Here is a 16,385-nt window from a genome sequence, read left to right as displayed (position 1 = left end):
ATCGGCCGGGTGTTTTCCGCGTGCACAGGCTGTACACATTTTTGGCTGCTTGCACAGGATCAAGTCGCTCATGTGAGAGCCTGCACCCAGTGATGGTGCCATCAAGGTGCAATCTGAGCCCTGGCAGGCATCAGTGGGGTCAGCAGGTGAGAAAAACGAGGATGTAAAGCTTCACCTTGCAGCCCGACTGGATCTGACCCACAGGCTTCTAGCAAAGAGAAGCTCACAGACCTCTTGAAACCCACAGCCACCTGGATTTAAGGTCCAGCAATGACAACAGCAGCCACCTTTCTAATCATGAACAACCCTGGCCTTTAACCCTAGCATGTCCCATGCCATCTCTGGGGACATCCAAGGGCCTCCAGGAGCAGGAGGGAAGAGAAGGGGGCTGCCTACCAGGTCGAGGATCCCACCACCACCTCCCAGTAGTGGCAGCCGCTGTCGATGAAGACATTGCCTGCCGCGCCATAGCACCCTGTCCCGCTGAACCTCTCGGGCGTGTGGCTCTTCTTCAAGGAGCTCTCGTCCTTCTCCATCTGCAGCCCATCATTGGAGATCTTCAACTTCTTGTGAGCCATCTTGGGGTCCAGCTTAAAAGGCTGACCTGTTAGAAGAGGACACATGCATCAGTATTTGTGTCTGTTACCGTCGTTGTGCAGGCAGAATGTGGCAGGAAACATCTGCCCCAGGCTCTTTGGACATTCTCCATGAGCCACGGGTGCTATCGGAGTAGCCAGAGACACTGCTTATGGTCTGTGGATGGTCTGTACTTATGGATGCCCAGCAGGATGCTGAGGTACATCCACGTGCCTTGGCGCATCCGTTGTCACAGGCTGATCCATAAGCCACCTGCCCTGGTGATGCTCCGTGCCTCTGGTGCCTGCAGCAGTGTCCCCAGCCCTGCTGGAATGGGGAGACAAGTGGCTACTGCAAGGAAGCCACCACCCAGGGTGTCAGCACCACCTGCGAGGCAGAGGAGAGCAGGGACAGGAGAAGCATCTGCACCATGGGCTTATTCCCAGACCAGACAGAGGGAAAGGGTGTGAAACTCAAAAATGTGGAGAAATAAGCCAATGCATCAGCCTGGGATGTGTCATCCTGGCGCTGGGGAATGCTGCAGACCTCTTTATTGCACATTGCACCATTCAAGTGCATTATTTCCTCATCACAACAATTCCCTTTTGCCCTCTGTTAATGGTGTAAAACGTTGCGGAGGAGTGAGGGGGACGTTACCAGATAATGGAAATGGCACTGAAGATGCCATCAAGCACCGCGAACCAAGTCTGGGCAAGGCATGTAGCCTGCCTGAATCCCTCAACAGATCCATACTCTATTAGCAGTAATGCGAGTTATACGAGCACAGTGAAGGGAGAGTAGACCCTGAAGTGCTGGTATAACAATACTGAATCACAGAAGAAGTAATGCAGTGTCGAGCATATCCCCAAATCCCCATCAGCAGACAACACAACTCGCTCCCAGTGGCACGCAGGCTGCTATTACATTTTACAGGAAACATGCCCGAGGTTTCTCGGCACTTCTCCGCTGCCAAACAAGGTCTGGGATGCCTGGGGAAGACAGTTTGGGCTGTGCACGCGGTGGTGGAAGCAAATCAAAGGCGCTGGGTCCAGCCTGTGTTTAGCTGAGTCTGGAAGCAAGGGGAGAGCACAGGGCCAGCTGACGAGTGCACAGCCTGGGGCTTCCTGCTCCACCAACACAATGAAGTCTGATGGATCCTGCAGATCTTTAAGGCTGGATTGAAACACAGCTCCAATTCCCTTGTAATGTTAGCAGCCCACGGAAGCCAAACTGACACGCACTCGCCGCCCTGCTCGCTTTGATAAAACCCTTCCGAAGGTGGCTGGCTGCACTCGGGAGGTGGAAGAGCTCTTGGTGCTGCTGAAACCTCCAACAACTTGCTCACGGGTAGGAAGGGGCTAGCTACATTTTGGGTTGCCACGAGCAGATGCGTGACCACATGTGCTGCCTAACGCAGGGACGGCAGGCATGACATTCAGCTGCACAGGCGACTTAATTCTGGTGCTTTTCAAATCCTGTCCTCTCGGATTTGCAAATGCAATGTGCGACAGCAGGGACCTGGCCCTGTCACATCAGCATATAAATAGCATATAGAGCCCGGATAGGATTTCTAGAGGGATTCATCTAGTTTAGCACAAATCGAAGCGAACAGGGCAGCTGCAGCAGAACACCTTCAACAACCAAAACCAATTCAAACCATGGCTTTGTTACCTGCAGAGGGAAGGCAGACACCGTGGCACACAACCAGCCACCCCTCCTGCATTTTCAGCTATGCTAAATGATGCTTGCAAGGTGAAACACAGCAACCAATGTTACCATCAAGGCTGTTTCAAAACCAGGTCTTAGGAAATGCTGTGAACAGACAGCAGCGTGAGCCAAGGCAGCTTTCCGTAATGGAGCTCATCTGCGTTGCTCCCTGACTACGCCGGCAGCTCATGTTTATTTTCCTTGGAGCCCCATTTGCAAGATAAATGAGTGGAGAGGCCAGAAAGTAAAGCTGGAGATTGGGAGTGATCCTCTCCTCTAGCTATTTGAATATTTTGAGATCTGCCTTTTCCCAGCAGTAATGCGAAGAGACAAGCTCAGAGGAAGGGAGGTACAAAAATACCCGGCTCCACCGGCAGAGAGATGGGCACATCCTTTTGATGAAGCTGACCCCTCTCTAAGGTCAGCGTGAACAACCGGGTCCAGCCTTGTTGCCTGCTGGTGCTGGCACATCCTGGCTCAAGGGCTCGAGGACAATCTGCAGACAGAGAGCAGCGAGAGGAGGAAATCCTGGCTGGCCTTGGGCACACGAGACCAAAGACAGGAACGGGCGGACATTGCCTCTAGGATGATGTGAAAGGTTAATCGAGTCCACGATGCTGGGGCCAGGCAGAGCCTCGTGCCCAGCACGGACACTGCCCTTCCCCATGCTGGGTGCAGGAAAGAGCATTTAGTTCTCTGTTACCTAAGCAGTACTTGGCAAGAAAAGGGCCAGCAGCACTGCCAGATTTTCTTTTCTCGACGCTTCGTGGAAAGAATAAATGCTGGTGAAGCTCAGCAGGTCCCGCTGACCGTGCCAGCTGCAGCACGTTGAAAAAGCCACACAGAGGGACAGCCGGCATGGGCTGTGGGTTGTTACATGAGCTGTGGCTGGCTAAATGCTGCAGGAACACCTGCACCACGATGCCCAGAAGACAGAGACAAACCTGACATCCAGCTGCATGGGTGAGGAACAGCAAGGCTGCTCCGTCGGCTGGGTCCGTGCAGGGGTGCCGTGGCGAGGGCAAGGGGCTGAGGGAGGGGAGGAGGGACGGAGGGGACTGCTTGCAGCTGAAAGCATGCTGCAGAGAGACAGGACCGGGTGGGCAGGCTCTCCCACTCTCAAGAAGCAATCTCTGTGCTCGCTGCAGGTGTCCGCCCCGCTCTGCCCAGCGGAAGAGTAAACCAAGCCAGAGTTCCTCGCTGTGCCAGCTCTGCGTTCTTCGCTCTTCTTGCTCTCCATGGGCAGGGGAGGAGAGCCAGCAGTGTGTCCACTCTGGGCAGCCACCTAAGATGCCAGCAGCACTGAAGTGCACAGGTGCAAAAGCTGGCTGTGAGCCTCCAGCTGCACCATCCACCTGGTCCACCAGCTCTGTCAGCAGCTCTGCAGCCAGAAGCCAGCCAGCTAACAAAGGCACAGTGAGCTGGAAAGCAGCGGTTATTGTCCTCCCATCACCTCAAGGAAGCAAAGCCACAATGCTGAGCTGCTGAGTCGCAGGAAAGCAGTCAGTCCATCCAAACCTATGAATCTCCCAACAGACTCTGTACCGAACAGCTTGCTTTGGGATTGCACGCGTCTCACCCTGCTTGTTAGAAAGCATCAGCACTAACGCGTTCCTGCTGCTAAGAGCAGAACTGCTCGTGCCACGACAAACCCACTCCTCTGGATGAGGGACGTGGATGTGAGCAGCACTGTAGGACCCAGGAGGTCTCACAAGAGATGCACAGATCAGGAAGGGATGGAAACATGAGTGAGAATAAGACCAGTCCACAACAGTCAAGGCAAGGACCATGAAAAGAACTTTCCATGCACTTTATTTACTACCATCACTTGCACCCTCCCTGTATTCTGGCAGTTTCAACCACTTTTGGACACTTGCTAACAAACAAGACCTCCTCAAGCCCAGCCTCAGCAAAGGAAGGTTTCTTTCTGTCTAGTGACAACTAGACCAAAATTATTTCACCCAGCTCTTCTGCTCGGGCAGTTTGGGAACACGGATTTAGTGCCTGCGCTGATGCTGCAGAAATCAATATGTGTCCTGACACTGACCCTCTGGCGGTGAAGGCACCTCTCCAAACACCACTTCAGGAGCAGAAAGAGGGCTGTGAAATATGCTAATTGGCCCTTCTCCTCGTTGAGCTGCTGACACTTCCACGAAGGTTACAGCAGTCGGGAAGTGTGTGCTGTCTCCTAATGGCCCACTTGAAAAGAAGCAAAACATGTTGCCACATGAAGACAAGTGCAGGCGAGAGAAACGGGCAGCAAGCACAACAGGCAGCACCCGCATCCAGCACCACGCACGTGCCCGTGCTGGGCAGCAAACACCCCTGAGGAGTCTCGTACACCAGGGCTGGCCACGGAAAGAAGACCGTATAAATACACATAACTAAGCCAGAAATTCAGAACTTTCCCTACATACTTTTCATGGGCAGTACTCCTACACTCCCGTGCTTGTTTGCACTGTGGCCGTCACTAATCACTCTTTTTCCACAGGAAGCTCGGTGCTTTCACTGCGCAGCCTGGGTGCTGGGTGAGATGCGAGCCGCTCGGCACCATCCCATTTTAGCCCATTCATGCACCCCAATTTTAGCCCCATTTCTCTGTTGGAAACTCGGGCAAGGGACCACCCTTCATCCCTGGATGGGGTTTTCTCCAGCACCCACTGAAAGATGAACTTTTCCTGCCCCCCGCTACCACGCTGGGTATAATCACCTGCAATTTACGGGGAATTAAAGTAATCCCCACTGATTTCACATAAAAAACCCCAGGGCCGATTTGTGCAGGACGCTCAGCGTTACGTGGCACCCCGGGTACCTGAGGTTCGGCACGCAGGAAGGGGAGACCCCCCTCCTTGGTTCCCCCTGCCCCACGGACATCGGGCAGGACAAAATGGCCGTGAGATGGGGCAGCTCCCTGCCCAGATCCCTGCAGTCCCCTTTTCTTGCATCTCCCCATCCCAGATGGGCTCTGCCCCTCTCTGGTCCCCTCCACCCAGGTGCATGGATGCTGCCCCTGTGGGCAGGCTGGAGGGCATCAGGCACAGCCCCCTTGAAGTCAAGCTACCGGGCATCGCTCATAAATTTGTCCGAGCTTGGCCAACGAGCCCTCTTCACATGCAGAGCTCATCCCTGCTGCCAAAATCACGAGTCGCTGCTCCGAAAACATCAGAAGTTCAAGCTTCTGAGTACATAAAAACAGACAGCAAGAGAGGAGGTTGAAAGACGAGGTGAGCGATGGGGCTGGCCACCAGCAGCCCGAAGAGAGCGGAGAGGATCGCGCCTCCATCACCTGGGATCGCTCCCACGGCCGCTCGCTCCCGAGAAAGGAGCTCCTCAAAGCTACGATAATACAGAATAATTTGTGTAGCGCTTCAGGCGATGCCTGCTCTAGATTTTATAAATGCAGGAAGCTGCTGCAGACACATCCAAGCGACAAGGGGAGTTCAAAACCCGATTGGGCACTTATTTAATCTACTAAATCGAGTTCAGCTGCGAAGCGGAGCACTCAGCAGTGAGCCCGTGTCTCCGATGACTGACACTCGCTTAAAAAAACACAGGAGCAAGCCCTGTCCCCAGGGAGCTGCTGAAGCAAAGCGCCTTCGCTCCCCTCTGCACTGCTGTGTCACATCATCGCTCTTGGCTTGTCAAGTCCCCAATTTCTTATTTCCAGAGCGAGCACCTTTCAAAGCACAAGAAAGCTCTTAAAAACAGCAGCCGCAGGAGGGATGCAATTTTAATAAACAAGGAAGAACTGGATTGGAGTCTGCATCTCAGCAACTCCCCTCTATCCCCACCAGTGCACCGACGGCACTTAATTTCATTTTGTTTAAAGTCGCACAGGTTTCGCAAAGAAAACGAGGAGGCGGAGGCAATAAATCATTCTGAAAGCCTACTCAAGGCAGATGTGATTGCAGCACCAGGGAGGGAAACCCGAAAGAGCACTGCGCTCGCTGGGGCCAGGAGGGTTTCTGATGAGCGTCAGGAAGATGCAGTCATGCAGCAGGCAGATTTGGGCAAAAACCCGATGAGCCAACTTATTTGCTCCCTCTGACATCTCGCATCCGTACATCATCCCACAAACATACAGCCCTGTGATCTGAAGCGACCAGGAAGCCGGACCCCCCTCGTCCCCCAAAAGCCCAGCTGCCCCAGGGAGCTGCGGGGCTGGCAGCACACCGTCCCAGAGAAAAGCCCCACCGGGGCAGAGGGGTCACTTTGGGGTCTCCATCATGCTGGAGACGACTGCGGTCTCCGCCGTACCCCTTCGGACCGCTGCAGGCGCTCCTCCGCCTCCCCCCCAACGCGAGGAGCCCCCGGGGCACGTACTGTTGGTCTTCAGGCGGGCAGGCTCGCTGTTTCGGCTGCCTGCCTGGTTGATGGCCTTGACGAGGAAGATGTAGCGGGTGCCACTCTGGAGCCCGTGGACGGTGTAGTGGTTCTGCTTGATGTTGGGGACGATCATCCAGCTGTCCATGGAGTTGTAGAGACCTGCGGTACGGGAGAGGGGAGAAGGTTTATTCACAGGGAAGGGACTCGGAGCAAAGGACTCTTTCTGGAAATGGAAAGGAGTCAGGAGCCCAGAGACCCTGAGGCTCCAGTGCCTAACGTTGCGGAGGTTGTGCTGCGGCACAGACCACTAAGGTAGCGTTGTATCGAGGGTGGGATGGCACAGGGCTGCAGGCAAGGAGAAAAGCTGGGGTGAGGACAACCTGCAGAGGGAAAAGGGTGCTGCGGGCGTCAGGAGCAAAACCTGCACTGACAGCAGGGGCCAGCAGCAGCGAGCACCCAGCAGCATCTACTGCAGCCTGCAGCAGCTCTGGGCTATCAGAAAGCAGCTTTGGAGCAGATATTGCAACACGGGAGCATTGCTTTCAGCAAATATCAGAAAAACGAGGCAGCTCAGATGTAGTAGCCGGGGGCTTCTTGGATCCAGCAGGTCTGGGGGCGAAGCGTGAGACAATTCATGAGGAGTGGGCTGTGAATGAAGGGTGACGGAGGAGGGTTTTCAGCCTCCCATCGCTGGCGAATGCATGCACAGCTGTGTGCCAGGAGCCTGGGAGATGCTCCACACACCCTGTTTATAGGCTCACACGGGGACAGCGAGACTGTGCCTGCAAGAGGACGCTCCTTGGGTGATTATTTACCCCCTGTGGCTTGCTCAGTTGGAGGACAAGGGCAGATTGCAGTCATTGTCAGCTTGGATTTGGTCTGAAATACACGTGGAAGCTGCCTAGGGGAGCAGAGCAATGCTATATGAAGTAGAAAATAAAACAGATATGATACTGGCTGCATCCTGCACACAGAGCTGCTTTCATCGCACGCATGCTGCATGGCCAAGGAGTTATCTCCCTGCAGACAAGGGCCACCTTTGGGTCCTTCAATGGAACGGACAGGACGGCTGAGAGATGACAATCTGGGAGTGATTTGGCCTCCAAGGCAGGTTTCCTTCTCAAAACTATCAAGGAGGGGTTGTCTCTGAAGACCGAGGGCTTCTATCCTTGCCAAAGCTTAAAAAAATCATTTTTATTGCAGCTTTCGTCATCTGTAAAATGCCTGACTCCTGCCGAGCTCTTGGCTTTAAAGGCAGTGTAAAGGGGATGGTTTCCACAGGCCAACTGTGTGCTCTGTGAAAAGGTATTTCCTTCTCTGGGAAGCCTCCTGGTGCTCCTGTTAGGTGAGCCCAGCACACTATTTTCGGTGCTTCTCCGTGCATGAGTTCAGCCAGGACTCAAATGCTTTCATCACCCGGCCCCGAACACATTATTGCAAGTGACAATATATTATTCATTTTCTCCTCTGAGGTGTTAACTGATGTTTTCTTTCCTCCTTCTACCAAGAGCTAGCGAAGGCGCCTAGGAAGCTGCTCCTGACGTCTGCCCCCTTGGGCTTTCCCCCGGAGCCGCCCTTGCTGCCCAGCTCCTCGCACAGCCCTCGCCCTGCCAGCGCAGCCCCCAGGGGAGGGCAGGGGGACACCCCGTCTCCTACAGCACTGCGTGCTATGATGTCAATCCAGGAGCAGAATGTCAGTGCCCGAGCTGTGCTGCCGGGATGCCATGCTCTTCTGAAGCACTGTTTCGGGACAGAAAAACTGGAAGATATATTTTCCTTCTTCCATTAAAATGCCCATGCAACCCCCCTCAAATTTTAGGGAAAAGGCAGTGTTACAAGAAATTGCAATGTGTGCATATTTCTGATACGAGGACTGCCATTGAGGACTCCTGGGCACCCAGAGGTATATATCCCTGCTCCTGAGACTGGCAAATCATCCTTGGCTTTCTGACCGAGCTGCTCTTCTCCAATTAATTGTGCCTCAATGGAAACCCAAACAACTCCCTTTTCTCTCTGTTCTCTCTTTTTTTTTTTTTTTTAATAAGCCTTCCTGACAATGAACAATGAGGAAGACTAAAAGGAGACTGCAGATGTGACACGCCTGTCCTGTGGGGCTTGTAGTGGGTCACAGCTTCAAGCCCTGGCATTCCTAACCTGCAATTCACCACCTCTCCCTAACGACAATCCATGGCGCTAAGAAGCTGAGAGTCTAAGTCTGCTCTGATCATTTTAGGTGTCGGAGGGGAAGAGACTACCTAGATATTCACCCCCTGGTGATTTCTGATGTGCTCCATCTTCCAGCCGTCAGCTTCTGCCTGGCTGATATTCGAGCGAAACGCCAGCCCCGCTGCTGATGCAGAGCTTTGTGCTGGTAGGTACGGCTTCTGAAAGTGCTGGTGCAGCTCCAGCTGTGTGCCCTGCCAGATGTGCCCTGCCAGATGTGTGCCCCCAGATGTGCCCTGCCAGCTGTGCCCTGCCAGCTGTGCCCTGCCAGCTGTGCGCTGCCCTCCCGCGTGGACAGGAGCTCAGGACCCTTGGGACTGCAATGCCCTGGCTCTTTGGTTTCGGGTGGGGGCTGCGCCCAGCGCCCATCTGAGCGAGGGTGTTTGCTCAGCGAGCGGCGACTTACTGATGAAGTTGGCCTGGCCGGTGAAGATGGTGTACTGGAGCTCGTAGGAGCTGACGCTGAACTCATCCTCCGAGATCCAGTGGACTGTGATGGTGTCGTGGGAGGCCGTGCAGAGCTCCTCGCGGACAGACGGCGGGTTCGGCGCTGCAGGAGGTAACAGGTAGCGTGTTTCAGTAAGTTTGCGTCTTCTCGTTTTAAAATGCATAAGACTTTTTTTGCTCCCATAGAGAGACGGGCTCATGCAGGGAGCAGTGTCTCGATGCACACAACCGTCTCATTTTACACGTCACTGAGTAATGATGTCTTCGCTTCTCCACAGCTTGCAGCCCTCCCCCTGAATTTCCAGCCCCTGGCACAATACCACAATCAGCTAATTCACCTGGGGTGTCTCCAGCCCCCTGCCTCGGGCACAGAGCCCTTGCTGCACTGCTGCAGGGCAGCAGAGGCACCCTGCAAACGGGAGGATGGGGACATGTCTCTGCCCTGGGGACAGCATGGTGGCCCCTGTGCTGCTGTGGCCAGCCACTTACCGGTGACAACAAGTGGCAGCCCAGTGTGCCCTAAAACATCCCCTGAGCCCTCAGTGGGGTGCATGAAGCAGGGCCGGGGGCAGATGCGGGGCGCAGGCGGTGGGAGCGCGCCCGTGCACTCACCGGTGAGATAATCCAGCCCCTCCAGCAGCTTCTTCTCTCTGGAAAAATCCAACGCGAAGTTTTCAAAGGCGTCATTAAAATTGATATCTGGTATCAGAACTTGAGAGGATGCAGTTGCCATGGCGACCCTGAAAGAAAAGAAGAGCCCATCCATCCGCATCAGGGTGCGCTCCGCTCCCGGCTCCCGGCTCCCGGCAGGGGCGAGGTGGGCGACGGGCAGGGCGCAGGCAGCCCGCGGTGACACAGCCTGGCACCCGGGAACCCCGGGGGGTGGCAAGGACGAGGCACGGAGGTGGGGGGCTCCGTCCCTGAGGGTCCCAGCCCCGGTGCCCTGGGCTGGTTCTCACCACGTTGGTTTTTCCACCACTCTTCCCCACCAGGGAGCAACGTCGGCTCCCTGTTCGGCATCATCGGGACCTGCCGTGCCCCTCCCGTCCTGCCACCCACTACCAGAATTTAGTGAGGGCAGCATGCGGGGGGAGGGCGAGGGGGCACCCCTGGCTCTGTGGTCAGGGGACAGCTCGCTGTGGCCGGGCCACCAACTCGGCAGGCGGCACCCCAGCTGCCACCCAGGGAGCCCACCTCTCGGCCACATTCCTGGCCGTCTGCAGGAACCGCGCGTGGTCGTTCTCCTTCAGGATGTGCTCCGCCTGGTTGATGAGGACCGTCGAGCGCTCGAGACACTGCCGGCAGTTGGCGACCTGCTGGGCCAGCTTCCTCAGCTTCATCACCTGCGGCGGGAGCAGGGGGAGGCAAAGATGCTCAGAGCGCGGCACGCGGAGGGGGGCTGCTAGCAGCCTGGCGGCCGGGACCACCTCTAGCAGGGTCCAGCTGCTTTTTGGGGGGCACGGGGAGGGGGTTTGCGGCTGCAAGCATTTTGCAGTTAAAGGTGAGGGGCTGCAGTAAGAGGGGAAAGGACAGGAAGGGTGTCCGTGGCACGGGGGAGCAGGAGCTGGAAAACTGATGCAGGCACCAGCCTGTACCCCAAAACAGGGCACAGTGGGCTCTGCTCCACCCCCACAAGCATCCCACAAGCCCTGTGACCCACTCAGGGACCCTCCGATGCTTCAGCTCCCTTCCCGCAGGGCTCTTTGGAGGGTACTTACTGATGACTTAAGACACCACTGAATAAGCCATAAAGCAAAAACAATGGGCTTGGTGGCACCCCTTTCTCTCCTGCAAAGTACCAGTGCTCAGGGGGGCAAAGAAACCAGAACAAACATCATTTCTTAGGAGAAATCTCTGTGGGGGAAAAGCTCAGGTGAAAGGCCCTTAGGAGCTCCTAAGTCCTCCACTCAGAGAGGACCAAGCTGAAGAACAAACCCAGGTCATCCCTGGCACTGCTCATGGATTGCAAAGGTCACGTTTCTGGAGGGTCTAATGAATTAGTGCACACAGCTCCAGCAATAAAATGATCACAAGATTTAACCCCCTTCTTCCAGGAGAAAGGAGGTGGATCAGCACACTGGGAACTGCACCAACAGCTGAGCTGGAAGTAATTCTCTGTCTGGAAAAGCATCCTGAGAGGGGCAATGAGGCACTTGCAAATGAAATACAAATTCCTACTGCCCTGTTCCTCTGTGCATCTGCAGCAAACTCACCCAGGGGAAGAGAAAGAGAGTTTCAGAAGCTGGGAATATCTGAAACAGCAGACTCTGAAATAATGAATCCCACTCCAGACCTCTGCCCTGCCCTTCCAAGCCACTTGAGACTTTCCTGAAAGGCACTGTGCATTAAAGTAAAACCAGCAGTCCTCCAGAATGGCACCAGCTGGAGAGACGCTGTTTCCCCTTGCTTATTTAGCAGACACTTGCAGCCAAGCATGGTGCTAGACTCGTCCTGCCAGAACGCAGCAGCACAGCTCCATCCCCATCCCCGTCCCTGAGCTCCATCCCCATCGCTCTGCTCCGCACGACCACCCGCAGCAATCCCACCCACCTCCTAGGGGGCAGCCGGTGCGCCACGCTGCTCACCTGCACGGGTCTCATCCTGAGATCAATTCCTGCTTTCCTTTCTCTTTTCCTTTTTTTTTTTTTTTTTCCTTTTTTATTTTTTAGAGAGAGCCCTCACCACGCTGCCATGACAGCGGCTCCCAAAGCTGCCGGCTCGGCAGCCCCTTGCCCCCCCACGGCACGCTGTCAGCCCGCGCCCGCCGTGCCCGTGATTCGAAACGATCCGTCAAGAAGCAGAGCGTGAGCCCTGGCTGCTGACAGGAGCTGCTGGAGCTGCTCTCCCCGGTGTCAGCGCTGTCGCCGCGCTCACAATTAAGCAGCCTGCTAATCCCCTGGCTGACACCGCGGCCCCGCTCCCCTCGCGGGGCGTCCTTCTGCCACCTCCCAGCCCCAGCACCGCCCCAGGACCTCAGAATAGACAGAACTAGGGTGAAAAGCCAGCAGATGAGCTCTGAGCCTCTCCAGCTGAGGAAAAGCTCTGACTTTGCACCCAAGGGCTCCCGTTGCAGCCTGAGATTCGGCCGATGGAGCTCCACAGGGCCAGCGTGGCATGTACCCAGCTGCCAGAGACGGGACTTTGGGGTGAATTACCATGAAGTGAGGACACCGGAGCATCCTCCAGCCAGTGCCACAAGCTCTGCGATGGCACCCGGGCTTAGGCATCCCCCGGGATGTGCCCGCTGCACTGCCACTGCAGGAGAGGACCAGCTGTGCACCCAGCTGTGGTCTTCCTGCCAAACCTCGCTTCTCCTGCCACATCCCTGTGCCCCAGGCTGTGTTTAAAGCCAGCTCAGGTGGCACACCCAGCACCTGGGGGTCTTCCAAGGAGAGAGCCCTCCTGTCTTGCAGGGAGCTGCTCAGAGCCAGGAGGCAGCACCTTCCCGTCCCGCAGGGCTCAGGGCCGTGCGTAACGCCTGCGGGAGCGAGAGGAAGGCTGCCGCACCGAGCCACCCTGCTCCGCACCCCCAGGAGAGCATCCCCGTGGAGATGTGCCCCGTCCCACCGGCATCTCACCAGGATGGGGGTACAGTGGTACAGCATCTAAATGATGGCACGGCTCGCCCCGCAGCCATCGCCTCTCACGGCCTTGCTTAGCGTAGCTCTGGGCGAGATGATGTGCGAGCAGGAGGATGTCAGGGTGAGAGGGGAGACAGGAAGGGAAACGTGGGGGTCAGACAAGGGCACAGACCCGACAACGAAAGCACCACTGAAAGACATGCCTGGAAGTGCGTGAATGAACGGCACAAGGAGTTGGGCTGCAGCTAAGAAGTCACCTCACTGGGCTGTGACAGCTTCAGGCCAAGGGGTACCCCCAGAACGCTCCATCTCCATTATATGTGACCTCTCCAAGGGTGAATAACTGGCGTTGGGAGCCCTGCGCCCCCCTGGCACCAAGACCGGGGGAGCTGATGCGGTGTGCCAGGGGCCGTGAGGAGGGCAGGGAGCAGCAGGTCCCAGCGAGCCGTGCCTCGCCGGCGGCACGTCGCGGGGAGAAGCGCTCGTCTTGGCTAGCAGCAGGTGGCACAGCTCCAAATGGCTATTTGCACAAGGAAGGGAGGCTCCTGCTGGGGCTTAATGCGCTGATGGATGGCTCATTTTAAGAACAACTTCGTCAGAAAAAAAAAATATCAAAAGGAGAATAAGGAGGAGAAATGGGAAGAAATGGTTCAAGAGAGGACACGGCAAGCACAGCGAGGAGAGCCCCTGCCCTTGCTGTGATGGTGTGCCTGGGTACCAGCTCCTTCCAACCACATCCCAGCAGTGACCAGAGCCTGCAGCACTAATCCCTGAGGATTTTCACAGCTTCATGGGTCTCTCCCATGCATCTCCACCGCCTCGGTGCCACGTTCACCATGGGGTGCCATGTGGTGGTACCTGACCCCCAGCATCACCAGCCTGCTCCCAGGGATGCTTCCTCCTGCAGGCTGCCACCGCTCCCACGCGTGACAGGACACAAACCTCAAGCCACTGCTCTGCTCCTCGCACGTTTCTCCTTGCCTTCTGCAGGTGGCGGAGCTCCATCGCACAGCTACCCAGGGCCAGAGCAGCCAATTCCCCCTGGGACCACATGCCATCAGTACCTCCACTGCAGCCCTACCAGCTCGCAGCCTCCCCAGGCATTCGGCCCGATGAGCTCTCCTGTGGCACCCATCCTTGGAGGTCTGCAAGTCCCATGCGGTGGCAAAGGGTACAGCGAGGGGAGCAGAGACCATGTGCCCCCGCTGTGCCCTGCCAAACAGGTGAGCATTGCAATGCTCTGCCTTCCCTGCACGCTGAGGGCTTTTTCGTCTATAAATGGGAGAGAGAGGGGCTCGTCTGCAGAGCAAGCAGCAACCCATACTGTATGTCGTGCTGTCCATCAGCAAAAACAGCCCAGAAGTAGAAACCAAATGGGAATTCAGCAGGAGCGCAGTGCTTCTTGCTCTGCTGTCTGAGCGCATCAAAGCAGCCGCAGTCTCCAGCGCTTCCTCCTTTCTGCCTTTTCTTTTTTTTTTTTTTGTCTTTTTTAATTCTCCAGTGTTTGCAGCTGGGGTTTCTCAGAAAGGCTGCTTGGAAACCATTGCTCGTAGGTGTTACGCTGCTGAAAGCGATGGAGAAAATCCCTCTGCTCGACCGTTCTCCAGATGTCTTGTATCTCGCATTGCTCCTGAGCAGCTCGGAACAGAGATGCTGGGAGTCTTGCAGGACCCCAGCTAAGAAGCTGCCAGGGGCTGCACTGTGGGTTTGCCTTCCCCACAGACACGGAGCCCATGGATGGTGCACAGCACCGTGTGGATGCTGTCACATCCCGGAGGTGTCTCTCCCAAACCCGTTCCCTGAGCACCGCTCACCACCCTCCTGTCCTTGCTCCTGAGCAGCATCATTGAGGGGTTCCCCCAAAGCTGGAATTTAAACATCCCCAGGATGCCCAGTGTGTCCTGATCCTCCCCACCCGCCCAGACCCCCAGTGCCACCAGTGCCCTCCCTCGCCTCTGTTCCTCTCCTGCAGGAGCAGTGCTGGGCTTGGAGCTACATGGGCTCCAGGTTGCTCGTTTGAATTTACAAGCTGCTTTGGGGCACGAGTCAGGGCCTCTCTGCTTTTCCCAGAAGCCAGATCTGTAGGAAAAAGCAGCTCCAAGAGTCCCAGCTCTCTGCCAAGTATGGCTGAAACTGGACAACGTGGTCAAAAGACGTTAGGGGGAGAGGGTGGGAAGTGAGAGGCAGACAGACAGATGGACCAGCAGAAGGCACCGTTACATAAAATATGTTTCCTGAAGTGCCTGGGATAAAAGTGCACATTTTAAAGCTTCCGCTCCTGCAGAAGGGGGTCCGTTGTGTCCCAGAGTGACTCTGGCTGGCTCTCACACATATGCACATGGCGTGACCTGCTCCCAAACCGTTGTCTGCAAAAAAACCCTGTATTTGGGGTGATGATGCTCCCAGCAGGATGAGCTCCCTGGCTTAACCGTCGGTGCTGCAGCGGATGCACAGAGCAGGAACCTAACGCACATTCAGGCTCCGTAAGGAAGGGAAACTCGCCTCCGGCCACGATGCAGTGCAGAGCTCGGATGGCCCTTCAATATTAATTCCACGTTATTATATTAGCAGCGCAGTGTTAGAAAAGCCCCGAGGAGGCTGTCTGGGCTGATACAAGCAACTGCGCCAATTTATCGTGCTCATGGCTGCGCCTGCCCTCCTCCGGCCACGCTCCTCCAAGCGCACGCCCGTCCTCGCGGGGCCAGCCCTGGGGACAGGCGGCAGCGAGGGGCACGGGGACCCACGCGCGGCTTTGGGCGGCGCAGCTTACCTTCGTCTCCTTGATCTTGACAGCGATGACCTGCTTGCGCTGGCGGATGATCTCCATGAGCTCGTCGCACTCCTCCATCAGCTTGGCCTCGTGCATGGCCGTGTTCACCTGGGCAGGAGGAGCAGAGGCGCATGTGTTAGGAGAGGTGTCCCGCTGGGGCGCGTGCTGCAGGGCTGCCTGGGCCCTGCCGCGGTGCAGCACCCCGCCGTCACGGTGGCAGCGCTTTCCGAAAAAGCTTGGGTACCACAGGCGGCCCTGCCATGCTGCAGCTCTCATCAGCTGGGACAGCGATTGGGATGCGAGACCCCGAGCCCCTCTGCTCACCCCCACCTCCGGCCCCCCGTGTTGCAGCTGCGTCCATCAGCCCGTCTCCTGGGGGCGAACAAAGTCCGATGGCAGCCAGGTACCACCAGCGCCTCCTGCACCCTTATTTTCAGGTAACGCACTGTGCTTACAGTGCCTGGTGGGCTCAGAGTGCTCCTCGAGAGCCCCTGTTCGAGAAGAGCCTTCTGCTAGCAGCCATCTCCGAAAACCAAGAGTACCAGATGCTGCTGCAGCACCTGCTGCTCTGAAAAGCCCGATTCCTTCGTGGTGTGAAGGTTTGGCCGTGTACCCACACCGTAATATCTGTGTCTTGAAGCTTTCTCTGGCTCAAGGCAAATTTCTGAGTGGGTTTTGCTCTGGTCTCACCACACACGGAGCCCGGTGGTGCTCACACCCACGAGCTGCTCCCCGCAGCATCCCTTCCTACCCGC

The 16,385-nt window shown here is 56.4% G+C and overlaps 1 protein-coding gene across 4 annotated transcripts in view; it reads right to left on the bottom strand.

Annotated features, from left to right (window-relative positions):
* The window catches only part of MID2 (midline 2), a 73,996-nt gene that overhangs the window by 3,578 nt on the left and 54,033 nt on the right, over positions 1–16,385 (bottom strand). For all 4 annotated transcript variants that reach the window (XM_083797528.1, XM_083797529.1, XM_083797530.1 and 1 more), the window contains 6 exons: positions 15,631–15,738; positions 10,474–10,622; positions 9,892–10,019; positions 9,239–9,382; positions 6,607–6,768; positions 397–604 (listed from right to left, as the gene is read on the bottom strand). In XM_083797528.1, the coding sequence (XP_083653654.1) occupies positions 397–604; positions 6,607–6,768; positions 9,239–9,382; positions 9,892–10,019; positions 10,474–10,622; positions 15,631–15,738 (899 nt within the window). The remainder of the gene's footprint in view (positions 1–396; positions 605–6,606; positions 6,769–9,238; positions 9,383–9,891; positions 10,020–10,473; positions 10,623–15,630; positions 15,739–16,385) is intronic.

Source organism: Anser anser (genome assembly GCF_964211835.1).
Source record: "Anser anser genome assembly, chromosome: 13".
NCBI classification, from domain to species: domain Eukaryota; kingdom Metazoa; phylum Chordata; class Aves; order Anseriformes; family Anatidae; genus Anser; species Anser anser.
Note: the sequence above shows the minus strand (reverse complement) of the source record. Positions and strands in the feature narration are given on the sequence as shown.